At 49.5% G+C, this 23765-nt stretch overlaps 5 protein-coding genes across 5 annotated transcripts; 2 read left to right on the forward strand and 3 right to left on the reverse strand.

The window, feature by feature from the left end:
- Nucleotides 1-96: 96 nt before the first annotated feature.
- Nucleotides 97-4013, forward strand: PG994_010195 (uncharacterized protein; the record flags this gene model as incomplete). Its single annotated transcript, XM_066861604.1, has 8 exons — nucleotides 97-535; nucleotides 618-1610; nucleotides 1661-2101; nucleotides 2605-2904; nucleotides 2951-3175; nucleotides 3217-3288; nucleotides 3615-3717; nucleotides 3770-4013. The coding sequence occupies 8 exons, from the start codon at nucleotides 97-99 to the stop codon at nucleotides 4011-4013; spliced, it is 2817 nt and encodes a 938-aa protein (XP_066710714.1).
- A 1694-nt stretch (nucleotides 4014-5707) lies between these two features.
- Nucleotides 5708-6326, reverse strand: PG994_010196 (uncharacterized protein; the record flags this gene model as incomplete). Its single annotated transcript, XM_066861605.1, has 3 exons — nucleotides 5708-5965; nucleotides 6155-6267; nucleotides 6323-6326. The coding sequence occupies 3 exons, from the start codon at nucleotides 6324-6326 to the stop codon at nucleotides 5708-5710; spliced, it is 375 nt and encodes a 124-aa protein (XP_066710715.1).
- A 3024-nt stretch (nucleotides 6327-9350) lies between these two features.
- On the reverse strand, nucleotides 9351-10883 carry PG994_010197 (uncharacterized protein; the record flags this gene model as incomplete). The annotated part of the gene is made up of 1 exon (XM_066861606.1): nucleotides 9351-10883. One exon carries the CDS (start codon nucleotides 10881-10883, stop codon nucleotides 9351-9353), a length of 1533 nt encoding a protein of 510 aa, XP_066710716.1.
- A 769-nt stretch (nucleotides 10884-11652) lies between these two features.
- Nucleotides 11653-14999, reverse strand: PG994_010198 (uncharacterized protein; the record flags this gene model as incomplete). The annotated part of the gene is made up of 7 exons (XM_066861607.1): nucleotides 11653-12095; nucleotides 12192-12379; nucleotides 12877-12898; nucleotides 12945-13115; nucleotides 13345-13509; nucleotides 13559-14047; nucleotides 14774-14999. The coding sequence occupies 7 exons, from the start codon at nucleotides 14997-14999 to the stop codon at nucleotides 11653-11655; spliced, it is 1704 nt and encodes a 567-aa protein (XP_066710717.1).
- Nucleotides 15000-20415: 5416 nt separating this feature from the next.
- PG994_010199 (uncharacterized protein) lies at nucleotides 20416-21543 on the forward strand (the record flags this gene model as incomplete). The annotated part of the gene is made up of 1 exon (XM_066861608.1): nucleotides 20416-21543. The coding sequence occupies one exon, from the start codon at nucleotides 20416-20418 to the stop codon at nucleotides 21541-21543; it is 1128 nt and encodes a 375-aa protein (XP_066710718.1).
- Nucleotides 21544-23765: the final 2222 nt, after the last annotated feature.

Genomic DNA, 23765 nt, shown 5'->3' on the forward strand with positions numbered 1-23765 from the left:
TGCCCAGCCCCTGGACTGTAGTTATAATTATACAACCTTCAGCTCACCTTTGGTGATCCTATGATAGTCACCCAACTACTCAAAGGCACCTACATCATGTCACTTTGTCAAATATGTCAAAGCATCGACTGGGCCACTGTCTTAGCGAAACCCATCAGCAAGCTCTTTAACTTCGCCGAGACGTACCCTTTAAACCACAATTTGTTTCACTACGTTACTCGATACGAAGGGTTACAGCACCCTGTGGATGGTCTAGTTTTGTATCACAAAAATATCGTTTCACTGCGGGCCAGTGCGGTGTCTTGTAAGATCTGTTGTCTTGTCCAAGATCAAGTAGACAAGCGCCTCCGCAACGGCGAAGCCGCAGCTAAACTGGGTTTTAAATACCCAGAAAGCTTCGAGTTGTGGATCTGTGGCACAGGACTCTCTGGCTTCTTCCAAGTCCTCGGATACAACAAAGCCGACACTGAGAAACGATTTGTGAAGAGCGCGGCTTACGAGCTTCTAGCTGGCTTTGGTATCTGCGTCGAAGATGGTAAGCACATGTCACACTAAAGATGCTCAATTCTCTCTATTGACGTTACAGTTAGCCAGCGTACTCCGTACTGTGATTAAAGGCCGGAAGATCTCGTTGTCGGCTCGCTCACCCGTCCTTCTCCGCCAGATCAAGGAATGGATGAAGACAACCGCAATCAATCAAACAAACTCTTCATATGTGCCAACGCGGCTTCTGCGTATTGAAGATAACGGCGAGCGTGTTGAGCTATCTTCTCCGAGCCACATTTGCGTTGAATATGCCTGCCTCAGCCACTGTTGGGGGTTGACTCAACCTTTGTTGTTGAACTCACACACGTCTACAAAGCTACGAAAAGGTGTCAGCAAAGGGAATCTGCCACGCAGTTTCCAGGACGCCATCTGGTTGACTCATCAATTGGGATTACAGTACCTCTGGATTGACAGCCTTTGCATTTTGCAAGATAATGCGGAAGACTGGGCTCGCGAATCATCACACATGGACAAAGTCTACCAGAATGCTACTATCACTATAGCCGCCAGTCAAGCAAGCGACAGCTCGAAAGGCTTTCTTGACAGAAATCTGCCACGAGTTTATACCCCTACTCAAATCACTATTGGTGGAATTCACGGCCATGCATTGCTATTTCCGATCCCGCTCAAGTTCGCGGGTAATCCAAATCTTCTGGCTGAGATGGAGGAAGAGCCCTTGACGGCTCGAGGCTGGGTCCTGCAAGAACGTTATATGGCCAGGCGAACAATCCATTTTACTCAAGACCAGTTGTTTCTTGAATGCGAAGGAAACCTCCTTGCGGAGGACAGCGGCTTCAGTATAAGCTTGCCTATGCAATCTCCTTTTACGCTCAGCGCTAACACAAGAGAGAATCCTGCATGGACCAAGGTAGTTGAGCGATATTCCCGGCGAAGGCTGACGCGAGAGCAGGACAAATTGCCAGCATTGGCAGGTATGGCAGCATACTTCTCGTCCATATCCGAGGACAAAACGTCGAATGCAGGCAAACGATACTTAGCAGGGCTTTGGTCAACTGACATCGTCAAGCATTTGTGCTGGAAAATGGCCTATCAAGACTCTCCTGGTGCGCGCCCACGAAATATCGAGCCCCAACTTGGTCCTGGGCATCCATAGATGGACCGATCACCTTCCAGGAGGCGTTTTCTAAGAGTCTTCTACTGATTCAAGACACGCAAACCGAGTTGAAACGGTCTGATAATATCTTTGGAGAGGTCATTAGCGGCTGGGTCTTCCTTAAAGCGATTCATCTTGAGCCAAAGGAAGTTTCCGCAGATGGTCGTTCTCTCGGATTGTCTGAAAATGGTATAAGGTTTTTGATCAATGCAGATTGGGACACAAAACAGAATGGCACAAAAGAACAATTGCAGCAGTTGATGATCCAAGAGAAGCTAACTGTGGTGCTCGTTGCTTGGCAAGAGACACAAGAACCTCTCGCTTTGGCAGGGCCTCTATGCCTGATCTTGACGCCAGTGGAGCATAGGGTACACCCATACCATACCATTCCTACTTACGAGAGGGTGGGTTCAGGAATCGCCCGAACTATCGGAGAAGAAAGTCTTGTAAAGCTAATTAGCGAATTGTGGACAGACGCTTTTGAGAAAGGCGATCTTGAGGATATTATTCTTGTTTGAACTGCTCCGAATAGCACTCATTTAATCAGGCTTATATATGATTACCAGTCGTTGTCAATTATCTTCTTCTAGATCATTGTTGTTGTACATCTAGTCACAACTTCGGGAGTTCCTCGACAAACGGCTTACTTCCCGAGTAAGACGAGATAGGGCTAAGCCGCAGCGTGTGGCAGATACGCCTTATGACGGCCTTACCCATTGATTGTTCGACAAAGGTACATGGCCTTGCGCCTATAAAGCTGCAGATAGTAGATCGACCGGACCACAAGCCCCTGAACACAGGTATTCCCCTCTAATGAGATAAATTAATTCTTCTTTTATTCCTCCTCTATCTTTACTGTTTTTTTCATAGAAGCACCTGCTATGAATAATACCTTCGTTCCTACTAGCATTGATTCTCGTCATGGCAGCGTGAAACACTCGTAGGACAACACGCCAAGCTCAGCACATCCCGACTTCGAGCGCAATACCTTCCCGACGATGCCGCGACCGCTTATACACGAGTGTCGGTGAATGTAACCTTAGCTGGGAACGCGTTTGTCTGCAGTTGGAAACATGGCGGCGGCATTGTCTGTTGGGTTACGCAGCTGGTTGCGCACAAGGAATATCGTGAGAAAGGACTCGCAGGCGGCCTGCTACGATCTCTCAGAGGAGATACGGACGATATATACGGCATCATTACTTCTCATCCAGCCGCTTGTCTTGCCGCCGCCAAATGCTTTGGAAGTGCGTACACCTGAACCAGCAAAGTAGTCATACTGATCCCAAATAGGTACTATCGAAAAGGTTTCCATGGATTTCTTCCTCAAGAACGCTGTCTCAATCACAGAGGTGTCACCCATTCCCTACATCAAGAACCCGAAACTTTCTGGCAAACTGTTTGATGTGAAGGAAACGAATGGGCTTATCTCTGGTGTTAATACTGACTTCCTCGTCGACCATGAGGAACCAAAGGAAGCTTTGGCACTGATCCGGGAGGAGTGGAACTGGCCACTTGGTGACCTACCTGATGGACACGAGTTTCTGCTCATCTTGCAGGGCCAGTCTCGTCGTTCAAGGTCACGGTCTTTATCCAGATTTTGGGCCACGACGGCTGCCTCCAGCTAGAATGTGAGCTAGAGAACCCCGATTGGTGGTTGAGCGGGAAACTGGCCTGACCCCGCTCTTGCTATCGACAAGGCCATTCTCACATGAGCCCATATTGTGACCTCTAGGTAGTTCTAATGACACGCAATCTCATTTGTGAAATTTTGATATTCATAGAATGAATAGCGAAATAAGATTCTTTTCTCGATGTTATTACTGTGGTAAACAGTACAGAATTCGACACACTTGTTACGGAAAGGCACGATGCGGGGTCATCTCGCTGTTTACCATAACCCTTGATGGCAACCAATCGAGCGGCCAGATCGATTATCCATCAAATTTTGAAATAGCTTCACGCGATGGAGGGCTCCGAGCTGCATCCTTGAGAACGGGTGGTATTTGGGCTGAAAAACGTAAAGTTTACATTGACTACCCTCCTGATCTTCAGCAATAGTACGTATTAGCCTGCTCTGCACGTACCGGCTAGAATGTAACAAGTGAACAGTATATCCAGCTTTGTTGCTCATCAAACCACGTACCCAGTCCCTAGTCCATTCGCTCTGGCCGAAGCCCTCCTGGCTGCGTCCAGCATCCGAACCTGGGCAGCAAAGAGTCCTGAACACCTCCTAGAAAAAGCGCAGGAATTAGTACGTAACCAGGACTGTGTGAAACTCAAAGCGCATATCGCGCTTATCGAAGGAGCATCGTATTACGCCTCGCTGGAGATACGAAAGGCTCAGAACGTATAATTGAGGAATTTATGTCGAGCGCAACCTCTAACGCGGACAAAGTCCCGGACGGAAATCTAGCAGCTCTACAACTATCGCAAGCAACCAACCATGTTTATAACTTTGATTTCCCAGAGGCACATGCAGAGGCTAGGAAGTGGACACCAGACTTCCGACGATTAGAATGGCAGGAAAGCCTCCTATGGGACCAAATATCCTGCGTCGGTCGAATCACCCGCGGTGAGGGCCGTATTCAAGAAGCTCGAACGTGCTTCGAGGCATGTATGAGGAACACCGGAATCAGCGAAGCTAAACGCCTTCTCGTCAAATCAGCAGTGACCGATATCTACTGCGAGCTGGCTTACTTGGAAAGAGGGTTACCTTATCTTGCTCAAGCAGAGGCAATATTAGAGCCGGAGCTTGCGCGACTGAGGCAACTATCGCGCCACCAGACTAAAGGGTTCGAAGGCTGCTCTTGTCCATTACCGAAGTTCGGATCGGACAGGACTGCCGCGACGAAGCCGAAATACTAGCCACGGAGCTCCTCGCTATCTACCCAAGTATAAAAGATCCTGACATCGTCGATCGGCTTGGGCACGTCAGAGCACATATCGCTATGACACGAATATCATCTTCACTGGAAGAGGAGGCAATGCGGTGGAAGAGTGTACTAGACTGGAATCGATATTACAATCCTTTGCAAGAGGAGGTATTCACTTGTGGCGTGGTTTATCTGCTTCTTTGCGTTGTGTGGCATAGACTGGGTGAGATCCATACGAGTCTACAATTTTTGCATAAAGCCAAACAAGTCCTCCGTCGAATGAAAAGGCAATACTTGATTCCAGGGCTAGGTAGCTACCTTCTCTGGGAGGTGTTACAGGTGATACAGCCCGCAGGAGGGGTTTTCGAGATTCTCAGCATTGCCTAGCATAGGTCATAGCACGAGACAAGCTCATGCGACTAACCCAGACATAATCTAATCCGAAGTTGAGACGAGTCCTGCTTCTCACGCAAAGACCTTCATTATCAATCTTTGTCTGTCACGGTTGGATTACAGAGCAGTTGGCTTAGCCAGCCAGAATTTGGCTCTGACAATTTCGTGCTGGGGAGCAGAACCGTGGCTGGTGTCAGGTAAAGACTGGGCATTCTTGACTTCGTGGAAAGCCGTGAACGCTCCTTCTCTTAACCAGAAGCAGTTGATTCATTACCTAGGTCTGCGTTACATCATGATGAACGCAGACTTGCTGCCCACACCCTTAAGAAATAATGAATCGTGGTCCTTAGAAAACATAGGTGGCTTTAGCAAACCGAAAGTAATGTTCATGGAACAGGCCTGGTTCTCTTGTCGGAGCTCGTCTGTTTACGCTCCTTCTAGTGCAGCATTTTGGCCGACTTCCCATACTCGGACGGTTTTACTTGGCTCCTTGAATTTCCGGTACTGTTGACTAACGACGATAGGTGCCTCGTGAGTCGAATTCTTGGGGGTCCTTGGAGATGGTTCTCCCGACCTCGACCTGATAGTCGCAGGTCTGTTATCAACGACTGGAAGATTTCCGTGGCCATTGAAAGTCTGTCCGATGATTTAGTAGAAAGTTTATCTATGTGACAATCGACTGATCACGAATTTTGGACCACACGAGCCTCTCAAAGTCAATCTGGTAGCGCGGATCTCCTGGGACTCCTTGACGTAAGTGGTTGCGAATATACTGAACATATCACCCATCCTCCTTGCCGGAGCTAAGTTTCAAATGGTCCCAGAGGTCCTTGCTGGCGGCGATATCGTCCCATTTCCAAGTGGTAGCGATGGCCGCTGAAGGCACCGGACCCAGAATCACCCCGTCGTACTTCTGCTTATCATACGTCAAGCTTGCGTATTCCTCTTCTGGAAAATCGATCTTGCGGAGAAGGCGCTTGAGTTCGGAAACATAACCACAGAAAAGCTTCTTCGGATCGATGACGTGGATTTGGATAACCTTCAGGCCGTCATGCGTGAATCGAGATGCAATGCTTGATTAGAACCCTGATGAAATCATAGGTAAGAGAATTCCAAGGAGTGGGATGGTCCGTATCGCCATCATTGCGGTGAAATTCGAGCGATTCGAACAAGAAGAATCTGCAGGTAAAGTCCACATCTGCCTGCCATTGTCGATGTTTCAAATAACCGTGAACCAATGTTCGAGACTTCGAATGTATGATACGGGATAGAAGCCTGTGAGGTTTGAACCTGTGTCGTCGAGTTCGGCATCGGGAAGACTCTTGTATATCGAGTTTACGACTTGCCAGCAAAGCATCCAAAACTAGGTTAGAATAACCAGGAATTGAATTCATACTCATCTTAGAAGATTTAAAGTTACAAGTTACCGTAAGAAGACGTTGTTATTTGACGCTCAGCACTGTGATGTAATGCTGAAGACTGCAACTTCAATTCTACGTCTTATGTTGTCAACTACCTTAACTCTTGAAGGTTCTATGACGTTGCAGCATGGGTGTTGGTGTGTTGTGTTATCCAATACAGTGCAACCGCCTCGTCGCCGACTCGTGATCATTGTATGGGGTTCTCCCCCATTAGAATTACATTTGGATTGCCTTTACTTTCGAATAATAGAGCAGATAATGTAGGCTAAAGGATAATATATAAACCCTTGTATTCCTTTTTCTTCTTCTCCACGCTCCTCTCTATTAATAATGATTAACCAACTGCATCCTAATACAATCCTTGAACCCAACTTCTTAAACACTCCACCAAGTCAACCTACTTCTAGCCACAGCACCGAGTTTAGTAAATATAACCGGTATAATGACTAGCCTAGCAGAGATTGCCGACCAGGTTTTTGAGATGGCTAATCTCAGTACTTGTGGCTTTCGGGGGGGTTCACCCGTTACCAAGGAACTATTTCGCAACCATGTGGAAATGGACAACGCTTTATGTCCCGACCGAGACTCTGTCCAAAGACACCTAAACAATGCAATCGAGAACGACCGTGGACAAGGTGGCCCGGCCAAGATTCGACACTACTCAGCTCTCGCGGTCAAAATGTACAGAAATCCTGAAGAGCTAGGCCTCAATCTCGGCCTAGGCGGGCGTACATAACAAATGGTCTAAGTCGATGTGCCCATGGTGTCGCTCGAGTTCAGTGTCGACGGCGGGCGGACCTGGAAGCCCACAGAGTGCCAGGAGTACAATCTCTTATAGGAACCAACCAGGTTGGGAGAGATATTACCAGTGTCCGCGTCACGTGCGGGAGAGTCACATCGCGGGGTCATCTAGGGATTTATGTTGCTGGCGTTGGGGAGGATATTGGTCATGGTGATGGGACAAGGGCAGTAGGCAACAGATATCCTAGATATATTAATATAGGTGCTCATATCCCGTGGGATAAACATGACACCGTTTACCACTCGCAATTCCGATTGCTTCTCACTGGCGCGATCTGGGATAGTCTTCGGTCATATTTACAGGGCCATGGATGCACAACAGGCGACAGAAGGAAGCTCAGCGTGACAAGCATCGTTCTGGAGAACTGTAGCCCCCTTCTCCGTCACTATTTGGTCTTTGGGGCGGAGTAGCAGGAAGCTCCGAGGCTTCAAGCTCGACTGCATCCGTGTGGCCAGTCATTCCAAACTGAGGAGGTCCTGGGGATCGACTTCCAACGGGTATGATTTTTCCTGTCTTCAAGAATGCTCGGAATACTTGGTGGTCGACCTGGACACGTGGGATATCCGAACGAGATTCTTCGACTAGGCACTGCAGGTGGTCCTCCGGCTCCAGACCAGTCAAAGTCTTCCCACACCTGCAACATCTTGCTGGAGCTGGGCTACTGCAACGAGTGTCGACATCCCGGATGCCTTTTGAGGTGGGTTCACAGAGGTCCATACGAAGCGCTCAAGCTCAGTCTTCGACTTGGGAACTAGCTTGTGGATCCTTCTCAGATGGGCTTTCGAATTATCGGCGTGGCCATATCTTCTCTTTTGTAGCACAAACTCCTAGGTGACAGACGTATCTTTTGCCAGAGCCGAGCGCAGCATCATGGCGGCTTCGCTTGTGGCGGTCAAGATTGTTTTGATTACTGAAACCTTTGGAACATCCAGTTGTACCACATCGGTAAGGCTTGGTATGCAGGGCTTCATGTTTCCTGTACTTAGAGTAAGCTCCTGACCTTTTCCAAGCTCCGAGACGGCAATTATACCTTAATTCTGACTTAACTTTGCACACCTTCTCGCACCAAGTGCAACGAAGCGATCGGTCCATGTCCGCGAGAGTTTAGAAACCAGACAAAGCCCAAGTCATTGGGTGGGCTTACGTATCTCTGGAGTAGGAGAGTTCCAAGTTGCCTAGGATTGGGTATGTTATAGAAGGTGCGTTATTCAATAAAGCAATGGCGATCGCGAAGGGAGAGAAACTGATGCCGAAAACAGTCAAATGTAGGCTAGAACGTTCCCAGTAAGGCGAGATCTGCAGCTGGCCGATTTACTTCATGGACCAGTATTGCTTGCCATGCAACCTGGACTGGGGATCTAATTTCGAGATATGGTTGTATTTTACACCATTCAAGTACCACGGCTGGTGGAACCTCAACTGAGATAGTGGGAATGGAGATGAAAGTTAGCGTGCGCGGCGAACCTTCCCCGGAGGTACTTACAAGGGTGGCCAAACAGTCAAACTCGGCAGCAAGGATTGCGATAAAACTAGACCGCGGTTTCCCAGGGACAATGCATTCGTTAAACGCACACCGCGGACGATTGGTAAATAGGTCTTCAGCGTTGTTTCGCCTGTTAGAATGCGCATTTCCTGCTACATAAACCCTTGGGGTAACGGATACGTTCTTAATGTTACGTAGACGTTAAGGGGGGTAAACAATGCGTCCTTCATGCGGCGTAGGTGGCTGCCAACTACACTTCCAGAGCTCGTTTCTCATCCACAAGGACTTCCCATGAGCATGATGCTTCTACATAACCATTATGGCATGTAATAAGACGGAAGGTTCTGGGTCAATGGACTCTCAGGAGAGCGAAAACCCTCCTGGTGAGTCAGCTTCTGCTTTCCTTGGCACAAGACAAGACCAGATCCTTGATCTAATGAGGTACCCCGCTATTAAATTGGCGTCGTGGTCGCGGGGCTGCAGTCCCCTTGGATGATGTGTTGTTCCCTGAGCTTGTTGAATTGTTAAACGAGCCTCAACTGTCATAGATGTCTCGCTGTAGCCAAATCTTTGGTCATCTACGGCTCACTTATTACGAGGGCTTGCCACTATGTAAAGAGTATTGGGGTTCATTGAACTTGGATAGTAGTCGGTGCAAAGCACTTTATTAAAAGGTATTCGGCTGTGAACGAGTCTAGAACTCAAATAGAACATAGTCCTAGGGCCTTTTGACCGGGCTTCTTCTCCTCTTGGCAGGCGCTGGTTTCGAAAACGAAGTATCAGGCGTTGCCATTTGGCCACCTTCCCTTTGCTGCTCATCCTCATCCGCCAGCGATAACGCAGAACCGGCCCCCAGGGATTCTAGATGATGGCTCTGCAGACTTTGAGATAGGCCAGTTGAATCAGACAACGCCGGCACATCAAAATCCAGTTTTGCCGGCAACTGATCAATAGCTGAGCGGATCTTCTTCAAGTGTTCTGGCATCCATGTATTATACACGTTCCTGGTGAATCGATAAGCTGTCCACTTCTCTCTACCGTCAAGTGCCGTGAAGTCGAATTTGTGGATTGGGTGACGGTAATATTTTGTTTCGTTTCCGTTGATCACCGGGTAGTAGCCATATATCCTAACGGAACAATGGTCGTGCGAAATAGAGAAGGAGAGAACCTGCCGGTTAACCTCTTCCTCACGCTTCACGAGTCGGAACAGCTCAACGATGCCCCGCGCCGCAAGGGTCATGCTGTGGGCGTTCTGACGGTCCGCAACGTCCAGCGCTGCGGCGCCACACTTCACTTCACAGGCCATGAAGGGAAAGTACATGTAATACGTGGCCATGAAGAGGGATAAGTCGCCAGTAAGAAACTCGCCAATGAAGGGTGACAGCTTCGCAAGCTGCTCGTCGGTGAATGCCTCTCGGCGGAATCCCACAGAGTAGTCTGGCTGCGGGCGGGTTCCGGTCAGGGGGACCGAGTTGTTCCAGCCTTCATTGACACTTTCTATCAGTTCTTCGAGCGGTGTAGAACCGAATGTCGCAAGACTCTCCGCCGAAGGAACGATCAGCCGAGAAACATCTTGGATGACTCGGGCTTCATTCTTGTTGTGAATCTTCTGGCACGTGAGTTCAAAAATGTCGTCGCGAAAGAGGGATTCCTTAGGAACCGTTGGCTTCTCCTCGAGCAGCATCCTGCAAAGTTCCTTGACTTCAGTAGCGACGTCCAAGGTCGACTTGACCATGAAGCTGCCTTTCGTTGCTAATAACGTTTCGTAGCGTGGATCCCTATAGGGCGCACTCTTCTCCTCTCGCGGCCTCTGGTCACTCGGCGTCGCGGACGTCGCGGAGTTCGACCGCTTACGTCCGAGAACCGACGAGGACCGTTTCCGTGCCAGGGCATGTTCAATATATTCCATGCCGGGCTTAGAATACTTGTGCGGCCAATGACCTTTCCTCGTCCAGTACTCGATAGGGTCGCAATTGTTTGTTGCAGGCCCACCCTGGGCATCTCCAGAAGCAGATTGACTGGAAAGTCGCCGCCGTTTCGCAGAGGGTTCGATACCGAAATCGCGAGTATCTTCGATCGTCCGCTTCGGTTCTTGGCGAGTACTTGGCAAAGGCAGGTTTGGCGATGGCTGAGGCGTCTTGAGACGCGGGCTTCTGCGTACCGAAGCGTCTCGGGGCACTTCATATAGCAAGTTTTCATCCGGCGAGTTGCGACCGTTCTGGGAGGCTGTCTGCGCTCGAGTCCGGGCCATGGCGAGCAAAGATTTGAGGAAGAAAAAGTAAAACCATGTAGTCGCCGCACGTCAAATGGGGATGATGACCTCGCATAAAGAAAAGATCCAATGACATCCAGTGGTTAAGCGCACCTGTGCATCGGCGGGGACGCCATGTTTAGGACGAGGTGCCATGTATAATGATAGTTCGCGATTGAATTGACAACGAGTTAATGGCCCAAGCTTCGTGTTCCTTCCAGGCCAATCGTTCTTATGCCGCTCGGAGATTGTGCAACTTTAGATCCGTGCGGCTACGCTGTCTCTAATTATAGATGCGGGGTTGCGGGGTGAAATGTTTTCACCTACTAAACAAAACACCAAAGAGCATATTAAGGGGTCAAGAACTGATAAGAAGTAAGTAAACATATATAATTGAATATTCTTCTAAGCAGGTTTTAAACCTGGCCAAGATACTAGAATGAAATTTCGGCTTCGGTCATTTAAAGATAGTACTTGATTTTAAACGAGGACGTATCCATGATTTCTACTTTGCGGGCCTAAAAGCTGTTAAGGCTCTCGAGTAACCTGACTCGATAACCCTACCTATAAGCTTGGCTTCTTAGGTCACGCCCCGCAGGCATGCGCTTCCGACGCAAAGCAGCAGACCCAACTTGACCTTAGGAGAGTCGCCTTCGGCGTGGCTGCCCACCCAACTCAGAGTCCGCCTTTCTTTTATGACCACGAGTGCCGAATATCGCCGCCAAACCACCCTTCGTAACTAGCCCTTCAATCTTGTACGGGGCACCGCTTAAGGGGAAGGCGGACTGGACCGGCCTTCCCTCAACTTCATGTCAATGCATTGGCCTGCAGTAAAATCAAGTACTAGCTGGACGTTTCCATGAATATCAGTAGTCGGTTCTATTCGCATTTCCTTGCCGTCGATGGAAAGGAAAGAACTCGCAAGGCGCTCCAGAATGCGAGCTAACGCCGGGTCTCCTGCTTTCCTCATACACATCATTTGGCCTTGGATACGAAATCGCGAGCTCGAATTACTTGGGATGGCGCTTAATTCGAAGTAGAACAGAGCTGCAAAAAAGCGCTGGGCAAGCTCGTCCACCACAGCTCGCAGACCTGCATCTCGAAGTACAAGGGATCTCAGCAAAGGCATTGAAGAGGTGTCATCCAGGGGAATGGAGCCTTGCAGCTTGATGTCAAGCCGATAGTACCCATCCTCTCGCGGCGCACTCTTCACTAGACATATGGCGTCGTTCCAAGTCCTGTCACCACGTAGGAAAGACAAGTACGCGTGGACAAGCCGTGGCAGCCAACCAGTGCGCCGCCATTAACCCCGCGACGTCTCAATGACCATGTCCGGTTCAGACAGAGAGCCTGTGCCTAGGTTGACAACATAGTCCGGCGTGGTATCCGCCGTGAGCTTCGAGAATTCGGCCAGACCAATAATAGTAGGGTTATTCCGCACAACACCGCCATCTTGAAGCACACCGACTTCTGGTACATAATAAAGCGGGAAATACCTGGTTCTCCGTTAATCATGAGCTAATAGTACATTAGCGAACACATACATCGAAGCGGCGGACGTACACCGGGCGCTGCTTCGCTATTAGCAAATAATGCTTCTGTCGAGGTCTGACTCACACCCGAAACTTACACTTCCCATGTTTTAACATTATCGCAGTTTTAAGGTACGATGTAGCCAGTCCTCGTGCCACCGATTGCGTTGTAGTTCGTGAAAAGGTGGGTTACCGGCGGTTTGACACTTGCGGTCAAGATCCCGATTTTCGTCCCAATCGCTGTTGCATACGATGGGGCCGTCATCTTCTTATTCCCAAATACCCCCTGAAGTGCGTTTTCTATTCCTTTTCCCGAGTACAGGTAACCGAAAAGAAAAAGATGCATCCACTTAAACACGAAAAACACGATAACGAGTAAGCGCGCAGGTTTATAGAACGCTTCTTCTGCTAATATTTATAGCTTCCGGGTGCAAGTCGCTGCCGACCAGCCTTTCTCGTACAAGCCAAGGATAACCAAGCCGCCTGTATCACGGTTAGCTTGAAATGGAGAGAGCGAAGTAGCACTGACCAACGCTAACGCCGTATGCCATGCTGAAGTGTTCCTGGACTGGGATTGGCAGATCCAAGCGGTCCTGGACAAGTTCCAGAATGGTAGAGGGGATGATGCCGCCGACACCGCCCCCATCGATACAGAGAATGCCATGGCCTGCTGTTGGGGGACGAATCCGTACGACGAGCTCTACCAGCTCCTGACAGAGCTTACAGTTACGAAGGCGAAATAAAAATGGATCAGAAGCCTCTGACTGGCCGAACACCTGAATACAGTTATCACAAACCGCATGTCTACATTTCAGTGTATGTTGTGCAGATGAGAAAACAGATGAAGCAGGACTGGCTGCTTTTAATGTGATGCCATACGTCAACGTATTTCGCAAGTACGTTTTCATGAATCGTCTTCGCAGACTAACCGTTCAATAGTTGTGCAAAGAGGGACTCCAGGTCAGCTAGGACAGAACTACAGAATACGCTCGGAAGGAGAAGACCACCGAGGCGGCCTTTAAGAAAGGCAGCCTTTGCGACTTGTAGGCAAGTTTTGCTGTATAGCTTTTGGAATACCTCGGCAGGTTTGAACACTCCACAACTGTCAGCACTGGTTCGGGTGAAGGGGCTTTGGGCACCTACAATGCATCTCAGGGAGGTACTGATCAAGAAGAATGCTCGAGGCAACCACGGGTGCTGCGAAAGTGCGCAACTGACTAGCCGCCGATATTTGTGATATGAAGTTCTCCAGATGGATCGCCATGTCGGGATCGACGGGAAAGTCCTGTCTAGCGGCAGACAGGCAGTCAAACGAAGTACGTGGAAAGCTGCTCACCGTATCGAGCGCTCGATCGAACAACGCATTGAGGTGCTTTACCGAGAATATCGTGCTTGCTTCATGCCGCTCTCGGCGGACACTCTGGGCATGGTCGATCAGAAGAGGATATGTCTTTCTATGATCGGAATCATGCAGGTCCAGGAAGAAAACTTCGGAGAAGTAGTCATTCGGCGCACTTTCACCCAAAAGGGTGTCGAAGTCTCGCTCTATGGCTCCTTCCCGCCCTGCCCATCGATGACCAGCAAGTGCGATGAGTATCCTGGGAGGATGGTCTAGTCGCGGAGTTGGCCGGCCTGTTTTAACTAGCAAGGCCAAGTGTTTAGCGATGCTTTCCAAGTCGTCGAAGCTATAGGCGTAGAAGCAGAAAACATCGACAAAAGGGTATAGTAATTAAGAGTATATAGCTACATCTGCTTGTGCTTGAGATGTACACGCCGGGGGGGACATTTCCATTGTTGGACGGCAGCACTGGATTGTGCTCTTTCTCGATTCGTGAAGAATGGCAGTTCCAAGCAAGAGAGGAAATTCACTGTCATTATGGAAATCAAGGCATATGCCTGTTGCTATTCTTTTGGATCTTCGGCATGCCGGTGGACGCCGGCGACAGCCAACCAGTACAATGAGGCTTGGGGCCGAGTCTTCAGACGGTAGCGATGAAGTGAGGTCACGTAAGCGCTGCGACGCCGCGATAGCAGGCGCTTCACCCCCTGAAGACCAAATCCAGTGAGAACAAGGAATCAGCATTGCGAATGTGGTTATGGAGCATTCTGCTAGAAGCCCAAATCGAAAAAGAAGTGCCATTACTTGTCTTTTTATACTTTATTGGGATTAATGGCTAGATGGCTTCTGTCCTGTGTACATTTCCCGCACTCTATTCTTATCTATGGCCAAAAGTGGCCGTCGTCCGTAAGCAGCATGGCAATATTTCTGGTTATTTCATTAAAGTGGAAGAATTCATAATCCAGCTTAGGCTCCAATCACTCTTCTATAAAGTGTACGGGTTCGCTATAACTTCTAACCATCGGCATAAGTGCACCAGGTGCGGCCGATGCCGCTCCAAACGGTTCCATCAGGAGTTTCCTGCTGGGCCAGGCCATCCTCAAGTGGAAGGAGTTTGCCGCCGCTGTCTGAGTCTTCCTCCCGACAACCCAGTTTTGCATATTCACCACCATCATTAGCTTCACCTTCCGAGACTTGCCCCTGGAGTTCCTCAAAATGACCATCAGGAGGTATCGCAACCCTCATCACAAAACGCGGGGTGCCCGAGGAGCCCTTTACTTTCTGACCCCCCTCCTGAGTACGCTGAGTACCCAACTCACCAGGATAATGTTCAAGACAGACGAGTTGAGCTTACGGCCGACCAAGGAGACAGTATCCATACTATGAGAGCTGAGCTGCCGGCCCATAAAGAAAACAACATACAAAGTGGTCGAGCTGAGCTACCGACCCGCCCACGTAACAACGGCAGGCGGGCCATATTCATTGACTATTGCCAAGACGAACAGCCACCCCCGGTAGGACCGAAGCCTTCACTCAGCCGGTTCATTCATCGTTTGAATTCACTTCTGGACTGAAAAGAGTTAGTTACGGGCGACCAGAGAGGAGTGGAGGGATGGACCTTTCTGTTATTCAACAAGGTCTTGGCAGTTCCCTAGGAAATCGCCAAGAGTTGTCACTTGCTCTTCGTAGGCTACCTAATTCCTCAAAATGGAGCTGTTTATAGCCATTGAACACTGTTACGAAACTGGCCTGCGTTTCTATTTATAGAAAATATCATTTTGCTTACTTGACTCAATTTTTTCTTCCTTCCTTAATCCGACGCGTACTAATGTTATCCAGAACCGTCCAGTAGCTTCAACAGGCTAGTAGCGTAGCTAACTCAATTGAAGCACGTCGCGAAGTGCTGCCTGCCTCTTACTGGCCACCGTACCCCCACCAACAAGAAAACAATCACCTAGGTACGCAAGGCTTGCTTAGCCTATGAGTTGCAAGCCACAGGTCTTATTTTTACTATCCCATCGCTAACCGCAACATAACGCCAATCAACCGGTGAAAAACATCAAATTAAGTACGGCGCTAAGTACGTTTTAGCCAGGACGCTCCTTCCAAAACACGGTCGACTCACAACAGAATACGGCCAATCAGCCATACGTAATTATATTTCACGGTCCACCATAACCAGACTAGTCCAAGACTTCCGAGCAAGCCTGAGAATGTGGCGACATAGTAGTATGGGATATTCCCGATGGCAAACCGTACCGCTCTTCCTGTTACTAATCGATGCAGAGGCCCGAATGCTTCCGGAAACACAATGCTGCCGGCGAGGCAAAGCCAGCGAAGGAGAACCGCGAACATATTGTGGGAAGTCTGAGTTCTGCGAAACTGGGCCGAGATAGTATCGTCTCCTGCCGCCATCACAAGAGATACGTCTTCATGATCGAAAGAAATGTGTTTTCCACATGCCATTTGTGCCCTGTAGCGGGTCGGCGAGTTGGTTTAAATACAGTCGCTCTCCGTCCGATTGTGGCATGCCTGAAGGACAGTTCCGTCCAACCAGGTCTCCCTTCGAGCCATTTGAAGGAAGCTCCTCGCTCTTTTTTACGCGGGTCGAGCTTCCTACCTACTGTGCCCATCATGGAAATCCCCGAGTATTATGCAGCCTCCCTCGCGGCAGTCTTCGTCTTACTGCTGGTGCCTCTGCTGCTGTACACGGCCCGATGGCTACGAAAACACGTCGGTCATAATTAGAACTGTCTACTGCACCCTTTACTTCCATCTTCCATCTCCTTCAGCGCTGTCATCCCAAGATACGAGGCGGCTGTATTCTGTTTCTTACTTGCTACAAACATTCTATACGTCAGTGTCGACAATACTAACATCGACGAGGTTATAAAACGCCTCGGCCATATGGCTCTTATTAATCTCGTACCGATCTCTTACGGGGCGCATATAAACCACATTACCAGCATTTGCGGTATCCATCATGATCGCTACTTCCGATTTCATACATGCCTTGGTATCGTTTTCACCGCAGAATCTATCTTGCATGCCGTTTTTACATTACAGCGCCGTAACTTTTCGACCATTTCCCACGCTGAGCTCCTTGTAAGTTTCCGGTTCCCCTTTGGATCACGCCTAACTGGGCTTAGGCATTATGTTCCGTATGCGCAATTCTCGTGTTCTCCCTCCTTCACTACTGGGTTTTTGAGCTCTTCTCCTACATCCATACGTTCTTGGCTTTGTCAAGCCTAGTAGCGTTGTGGTTTCATCTTCCGCCGACTCTAGTGAATGAAAGGCCCCGACTGTACATCTTACTCTGCTCTATTCTGTTTATCTCGATCAAAGTCTTTAGGTACATCAATGTCATGTACCTGAGCTTTTCAGGTAGTCGTCCTAGTATGGCCACCATCGAGAAACACGGTGACTGTGTCGAGATTCGCGTACGAATGGCTCGACCACTCAAGTTCCATGCAGGCCAGTTCATTTATCTTAGCTTGTGGGGCATATCCGGTCTTTCTGGTTTTGAGTATCATCCTTTTCAAATATGTTGGGAATATGCGGACGAGCATGCGCAACAAGTAATTGTATTGCTTGCTCAAGCAAGACGTGGCTTTTCGAGAAGGCTTCTACTGGCTACTCCCTACCAGCATCGGGCCTTAGTCGAGGGCCCATATGGCAAGACCTTATCCTTTGGTCAATACGGCACAGTCTTACTATTCGCAACTGATATGGGTATAGCGGGCCAACTGCCATATATTAGGAAGCTACTAGAGCGGTATCAGCAGTGCAAGGTCAAAACACGAAGGATTGCTCTATTCTGGGAGCTAGAAGCCGAAGGTAGGAGGTCTGCTTATCCATTTGAGCTTGTACTAACGTCCATTAGGATATCGGTACTGGGTGAAACCTTGGATGGACGAAATGCTCTTGTTGGATTCGGATTATGTGAGCATCATTGAAGTCTCATCCCAGCAGTTACTGACTGCATGAAGATCCTTGATATGCAGCTGTATATCCGGGGACATTTCCTGTCGCAAAACACATCCGAGGGTGACGTAGTTCCGCTAGGGGAGCACAGTCGCATCACGTTAAACTATAAGGCCATGTGCCCCGAAATACTAGTTTCCTCGGAGATCAAGGCGCGTAAGGGGTTGACATTAGTTTCCCGTAAGTACACTATTCACCTGCTCTAGTCTATCTCCATCACCACTGACTAAGGCAGTATGCACCAACCCGGCGACGACTCGAGCCATAATGAGAAAGAGTTTCGTACGTCCGACTGGCCAGGTTACCGGGGAAGAGGACGACCAACACATCTGGCAAAAAGATGTTCACGTTAAGAGATTGGATTTCCAGCCTTGGGCGCCAGCCCGAGGATAACTGGGAACTCGGGTTTGACATTTCCGCACAGCTCCCAATGCGGCGGGGTGGATTTGTGTTGCTGAAGCAATTCCTTCGCTTTTTAGTGTTGTTGCAAGTGTCTTTCTCTCGAACTTAGATAGGAGGTGCGAGCACATCTTGATTGTAAATGTCCCGATGTTTCAGACTGAAGTCGTCTCTTACTTGCTTGTTTCGTCACTAGCTCTGGAGTGCCGGGGTCTCTTTGACGAAACTCTTAGATTCATCTAGCCACCATGCAGTCCTTCGAATGATTGCTCGGCGCCTTGGTTGTGAAGAGTGAAAGGACGAGTTTAGGAAATACATCGCCCACCAGCTGCCGCGTTATAGGAGGCGGCCAAGCCCCTGTAATAATAGGGAATCTAAAAGAAAATGGAACACTCTTCATCTTTGCGCTGGCTTAATGAATTCTCTCATCTTCTCTCCGCTTCTTTTCAATTGCTCTTCGTTTGCTCCTTCGTCCCTAGTCTCTGATTCGTGCCTGGATGTACCTCGCCGCGATGACCTCCAGGCCACGCCCCTTCTCCGTCAACACGGCAAGGCGCGCTCTTCGCCGAAGATCGGCCATTGGCGCGCTACGAAACGCATCCTCTTAACGAAGGAGGACGCCAAAGAGAGGCTCGAATTCTGCTATTATTAGTCTCGAGCGTGCCTCAGGCAGCTGATGCTTTCCCTCTTTTCGGACGAATGTACAATCCGGAACGAACCCTTCACACAGGCCGCTGAGTCTTCTGCTACAACTCAGAACGCTACCGGAAGGACCTCATTAGCCCTATATATCATGGTAGGCCTAGAATCAACCTTATGATATGGGCTATGGTGTGATAAAGGGAAGGAGAGGCAGGAACCTCCCCCTTAATCTTCTGTAAGGAAGATCCGGACTCTCCAGCCGGCGGCTTCACTTCTACCAGGTATATGGAGGTTCTCGAGGCTGCTCTACTTACCTTATATGAGCCTGGAGACCCTTTCATACAGGAAAATATGCGTAAACATCGACCCAATACTGTTAAAGAGTTCTTAGAATCAAGGGGCATCTAGACGTTCAAGTAGCTCGCACACCCACCTGATTTAAACCCTATTAGACAGGTCTAAAAGGCTTATAAAGGCTACGATCTATGAATCGAGCCTTTATTTCAAGACCTGAAAAACAACACACCACACCAGGCCCATGCTAGAGAGGTAGTTCAGTCGGCGTGGGCAGCCTTAGATCTAGGTCATATTTACATACTCCTACATTCTCTCCCTCATCGCCTTTCTGCCGTACGTCACGCTAGGGGCTGGCATAGTCATTATTCTTCAACCTCGTCAACTCCAAGTATCCCACCGCAGCAATCGTCGCTGGTGGTTATAGGTAAGCTTTATCTCTTTTCAGAGTCAGTGACCACCAGAAAGGAATTGGCTAACACCTAATTGCTCATATAGCCATGGCACTGCTGTCATGGCGGGCGCCGCTGGGGGCTTGTCCTCTATAGTCCAGAAGCAGATCAAGGGGGTCATCCTCTTCAGTTACACCAAGAACCTTCAGAATCCTGGGCGGCATCCCCAACTTTCCTCGTAATAGGTCCGAGGTGTACTGTAATCCCTCGGACGCTGTGCGCTATGGGATTCTTTTCCTTCTGCCTGCGCACTTCCTGTACCTGACAGAGTCGTCTGCCGTGGCACCTGCCTACGTCATCCGCCAAATTAACAGAGGGTGAAGACAGTAGTAACTCAATGCCTAGGTTCCATGGAGGTTTCAGTTTTCTTTCACGTTCTACCGTCATTCATTGTGTAAGAGCGCAGATGTGTGCTTGGGTTGTTGGTTTTTGGAAATAATCAGTTTCGTTTCGACGGCCTTATCGTCAAGCTCCTTACTTGCGTGGATATATTTGAAAATGCGCGGCAGACTAAGGGCATACCCAGAATGATCTTACCTCGGGACACTGGCAGCAAGGTAGTAGTAATCGCTGCATCCGTGGAGAGGGAGTAGGTCCCAGGTTCTCTGGATTGATGACAGCACCCTGCTTGATGACCAGTACCCCACTTGATGACCAGCACCCCGCTTGATGACAGCACCCCGCTTGATGACAGCACCCCGCTTGATGACAACTTCCTCAACAACAGTATCCTTGACGATACCCCTTGATGACACTCCACAACAATACACTCTCTTGTGATGGTACCCACGTACGGCAATGTAAGCATGTCAGCTTCGATTTATTTATATATGCCTAGGTTAAGGTTCTTTATCACGCGTCTCATAAGGCCTTTATAGACTTTCTTTACCATGGAATCTACAAATTGCCCTGCCGTCCACCAAAAGCGTCTGGTGAAGGTTGACTCCACAGTCTTCTCCACTAGAGATCTATGTCTCGAGACTCGCAAAGCGAAAGGCATGTCCTCCCCAGAATTTGCTCCCGAACAGACAGCGGCGGGTATTTGCGAAGGCGAAGAACAAAACGTTAAGTTCCTCGTGAGTTCCCACGCATTGAAACAAGCGCGCTCCCGACGGGCCCAGTCCCTACACGATGGGTCCATCGGGTTTGGGCCACCACTCACGACCTACGTAGTTGAAATACCAGAGGACAGCAGTTTTCGGGCTATGGAGACGCTGCTACGTATGGTACACCACCCAATCAAACAAAGCCCATGGTGCCGCAACACTATCGACCAGAAAGGCCTCTATGAAGTTACAATTTTAGCCGATGTGTTCGGTTTTATAGATTTCCTCAGACCTCGGGCGGAGGTTTGGCTCCACCACATTGGGCCGGGCAAAGGCACGCTAGCATTGGAGCGTACGCTCTGGGTTGCTTGGGTACTTGGCGACTTGGCAGTTGTCAAGGACATAGCCAAAGTTTTGGCCTTGAATTCTGCTCCTTGCGATTTTGATCGGACTACGATACCGATTCGGAAGCCTCCCGGAGTGCTAGGTACGTCTTGTGCTACTTGCCTTGGTCAACGAGCCCGAGCCCTATTAACGATTCAAGATGCCATAAACGCTCTGCGTCTCCAAGTTATTGGACAAATGCTGTCGCCGTTTTGGGCCGCGCTGGATGCCTTGAAGTACATCAAGCCAGGCGGCGTGGGACGTAGTATTTGCTGCAACCGAAACCTGTTCTTCCCAAGTCAAGGTCGCTGCGATGCCTGCGAGGCTTTTATGCTTGGTCAATTGCAGCGCGAGCTAGTCCGAAAGCGTCTATTGCCGCTTCAGCCGCTTGAAGATATTGAGATTAGTGTGGCTGCATTAGCTCGGATCCTGAAAACAGTTGATTCGAATATTGAAGCTTTGGACTCAAATCACAGCCAGTGCAAGCCGGTTCATGCTGCGGGCTCTCTGATTGACCAAGTTCTGGCGGATGCCGAAGTACAGCTTACAGACACATATTCGGACATGGCGGAGCCATCGGGGAGATGAAGTTCATCGCAGACAATCATGGCGATGGAAGCGAGCAATCTCAAACAAACGACAAGCCGCACAGGACCAACGGCGATGAAACCTCGTTTCGCTCGCAAAGCAAAAGGTTCCCTTCCGAGGCTCCCAATGCGCTGGATGAGATGGGGGCACTGGAGCCATCGCAAGAGCAACCAGCGCGACTGCACTCCTCGCACCACGATACGTCCTCCATCGCCACACTTTTAACTCTTCGGGAAATAATGAGGCATGACTTCGAACCCGAGATCGTCGAAAGGATTAGAAGACGAAGATTTCTGAATGCAGTTCTTGACGACGCGACCTAACATGAGAACCCATCACAAGAAAAGCACGCAAGACAGGGAAACTTACGAAACCCGACGGAACGGAAAGAACAGGGTTCTCAGGGAACTTGGAACTTTGAGGACAAAGCAAGCAAGAGGAGAAGGATAGTGTTACAAAACTGGTTTCTACAAGTCGTTGTTCTAAAATGTAGCTGCTGTTCGCTTATTTATACAGGCGTACATTTGCACGCTTGCCCAATATATCTGTTTCCCCAACAACATGGGTCAAATTCAGGCCCGACCGTGGCAGTACTTACGTTCGGTGAATCAAGAATGGGATGCCGGTAGCCTGCTAGGCTAGCGATATAGACACTCTAAGAGCCGGGCACAGAGTCAACGCGGATCACCTCTGGCGCGTAGATGAAATACCCTACCGTGATGGAGATATGCGTTCAGTAAACAGTGCATGACAGGCCCGCCACTAATTGAGCGTACGCAGTGGGGGAGTTCGCGCTAGACTCACAGCCTCTAATTGGCATCTGCATGCTTTTTCCTAGCTGCTCCACCCGTTGCTCCTCTTAATAGGCATCAGGCGCGCCGAGGACCACGGCGCGAGTGGAGGACAGCGATCAAACAGCCTGCGCGGTGTTTCTTCAGGGTCTATCATGTGGCTCCGATAGGTACAAACCGGCAAAGTGTCTGCTGTATTGTTTGCTGTGTGATGGAAGATAAACACTGTAAGAAACGCGCCGTAGACGCGCTGAGTCGTGGCTTCTGATTGGAGACCGTCCGCATTCTAGAAATACCTACATTGGCGCTGCGATAAGAGGTTGCCTTATTTAGAAATGGGGTATTTTCAACCAATTGGGACGAGCTTCCGTGCTAAGAATAGTTCGCCGGCTGCTGTTCATAGAAGCTTCCAAGTCTTAATTTAGAAACCCTTTCTGCGCCACCTTGTGTGGTTATTGGCAGTCCTTGGCGGTCAAGGTGGCGACGCCTGCCGGCTCATCTAGATTGTAAGTAATTGGTTTCGTGATGTTGAGTTGCTTGAGCAGCCTTGCGTAAGGCAGCCGCTAATAGCATGCCCCACAATCCAACTCCCAACCGGCCGATTCTGTACATCATTTATAAACACTCCTTCCAGTAGGCCACTGTATAAGCGCATACCTTTCGAAACCGGCACATAATTTGCGACCCGAAGAGGAAGCAAGGCTGACGGAGCTTATCGCTGGTGGAAGGCACTCGGAGAGATTAGTATCGTACTTTTCTTTGCCTGTATCAGGTATGACCTATAGGCGAGGTCAGAGTGCAGGCATGCCGCCCGAAGTAACGTAGGTGCCGCGTGAGCAGCGAGTTGCGGGTAAACCGAGGAAGTTAATTAGACAGCTTATCGGACGAAGAATAAACACACTTTCCCCCGACACTTACGCGCCTATGAGGTTGCGAGCTGGTGGCTATGTCACGTAGAAGTTCAGTAACGATATCGGCGGTGTTACCAGTACACCTGTAGGCTGGTCATGGCCAGGGTACAATACCAGCGACAGGTTGGGCTGGCAAAGGAGAGGATCGCTTCCGGCTACGGCTTGAACTGGCGCAGGGAAGGACGTGCTACCAGTACACCTGTGGGCTGGTCCAGGTGTAAGCCAGTGAAGGCCCTGGCTTGTTTGTTACCAGTACCAATTCTGTACTGGCCAAAACTGGACCGTGTACTGGTACGCATGTGCGCCAGTGAACTTGTGCACTGGGGAGGGGCTGATGTTTCTACCATGTGGGTTTGCTACCAGTACACATATGGGACAGTGAAGCCGTGAGCTGGTGACGAGCTGAGGGCACTACCAGCTACACCCTGAACTGGCGAAACGTGGATGCCGTTACCAGCTATCGGCGTGGGGCATTGGAGGTTTCTAAGGCCAAATGAGCGTTTGGAGGCTACATGTTTCC

Source organism: Apiospora phragmitis (genome assembly GCF_038363925.1).
Source record: "Apiospora phragmitis strain CBS 135458 chromosome Unknown utg000010l:1.0-9815664.0:1.0-9183399.0, whole genome shotgun sequence".
NCBI classification, from domain to species: Eukaryota; Fungi; Ascomycota; class Sordariomycetes; order Amphisphaeriales; family Apiosporaceae; genus Apiospora; species Apiospora phragmitis.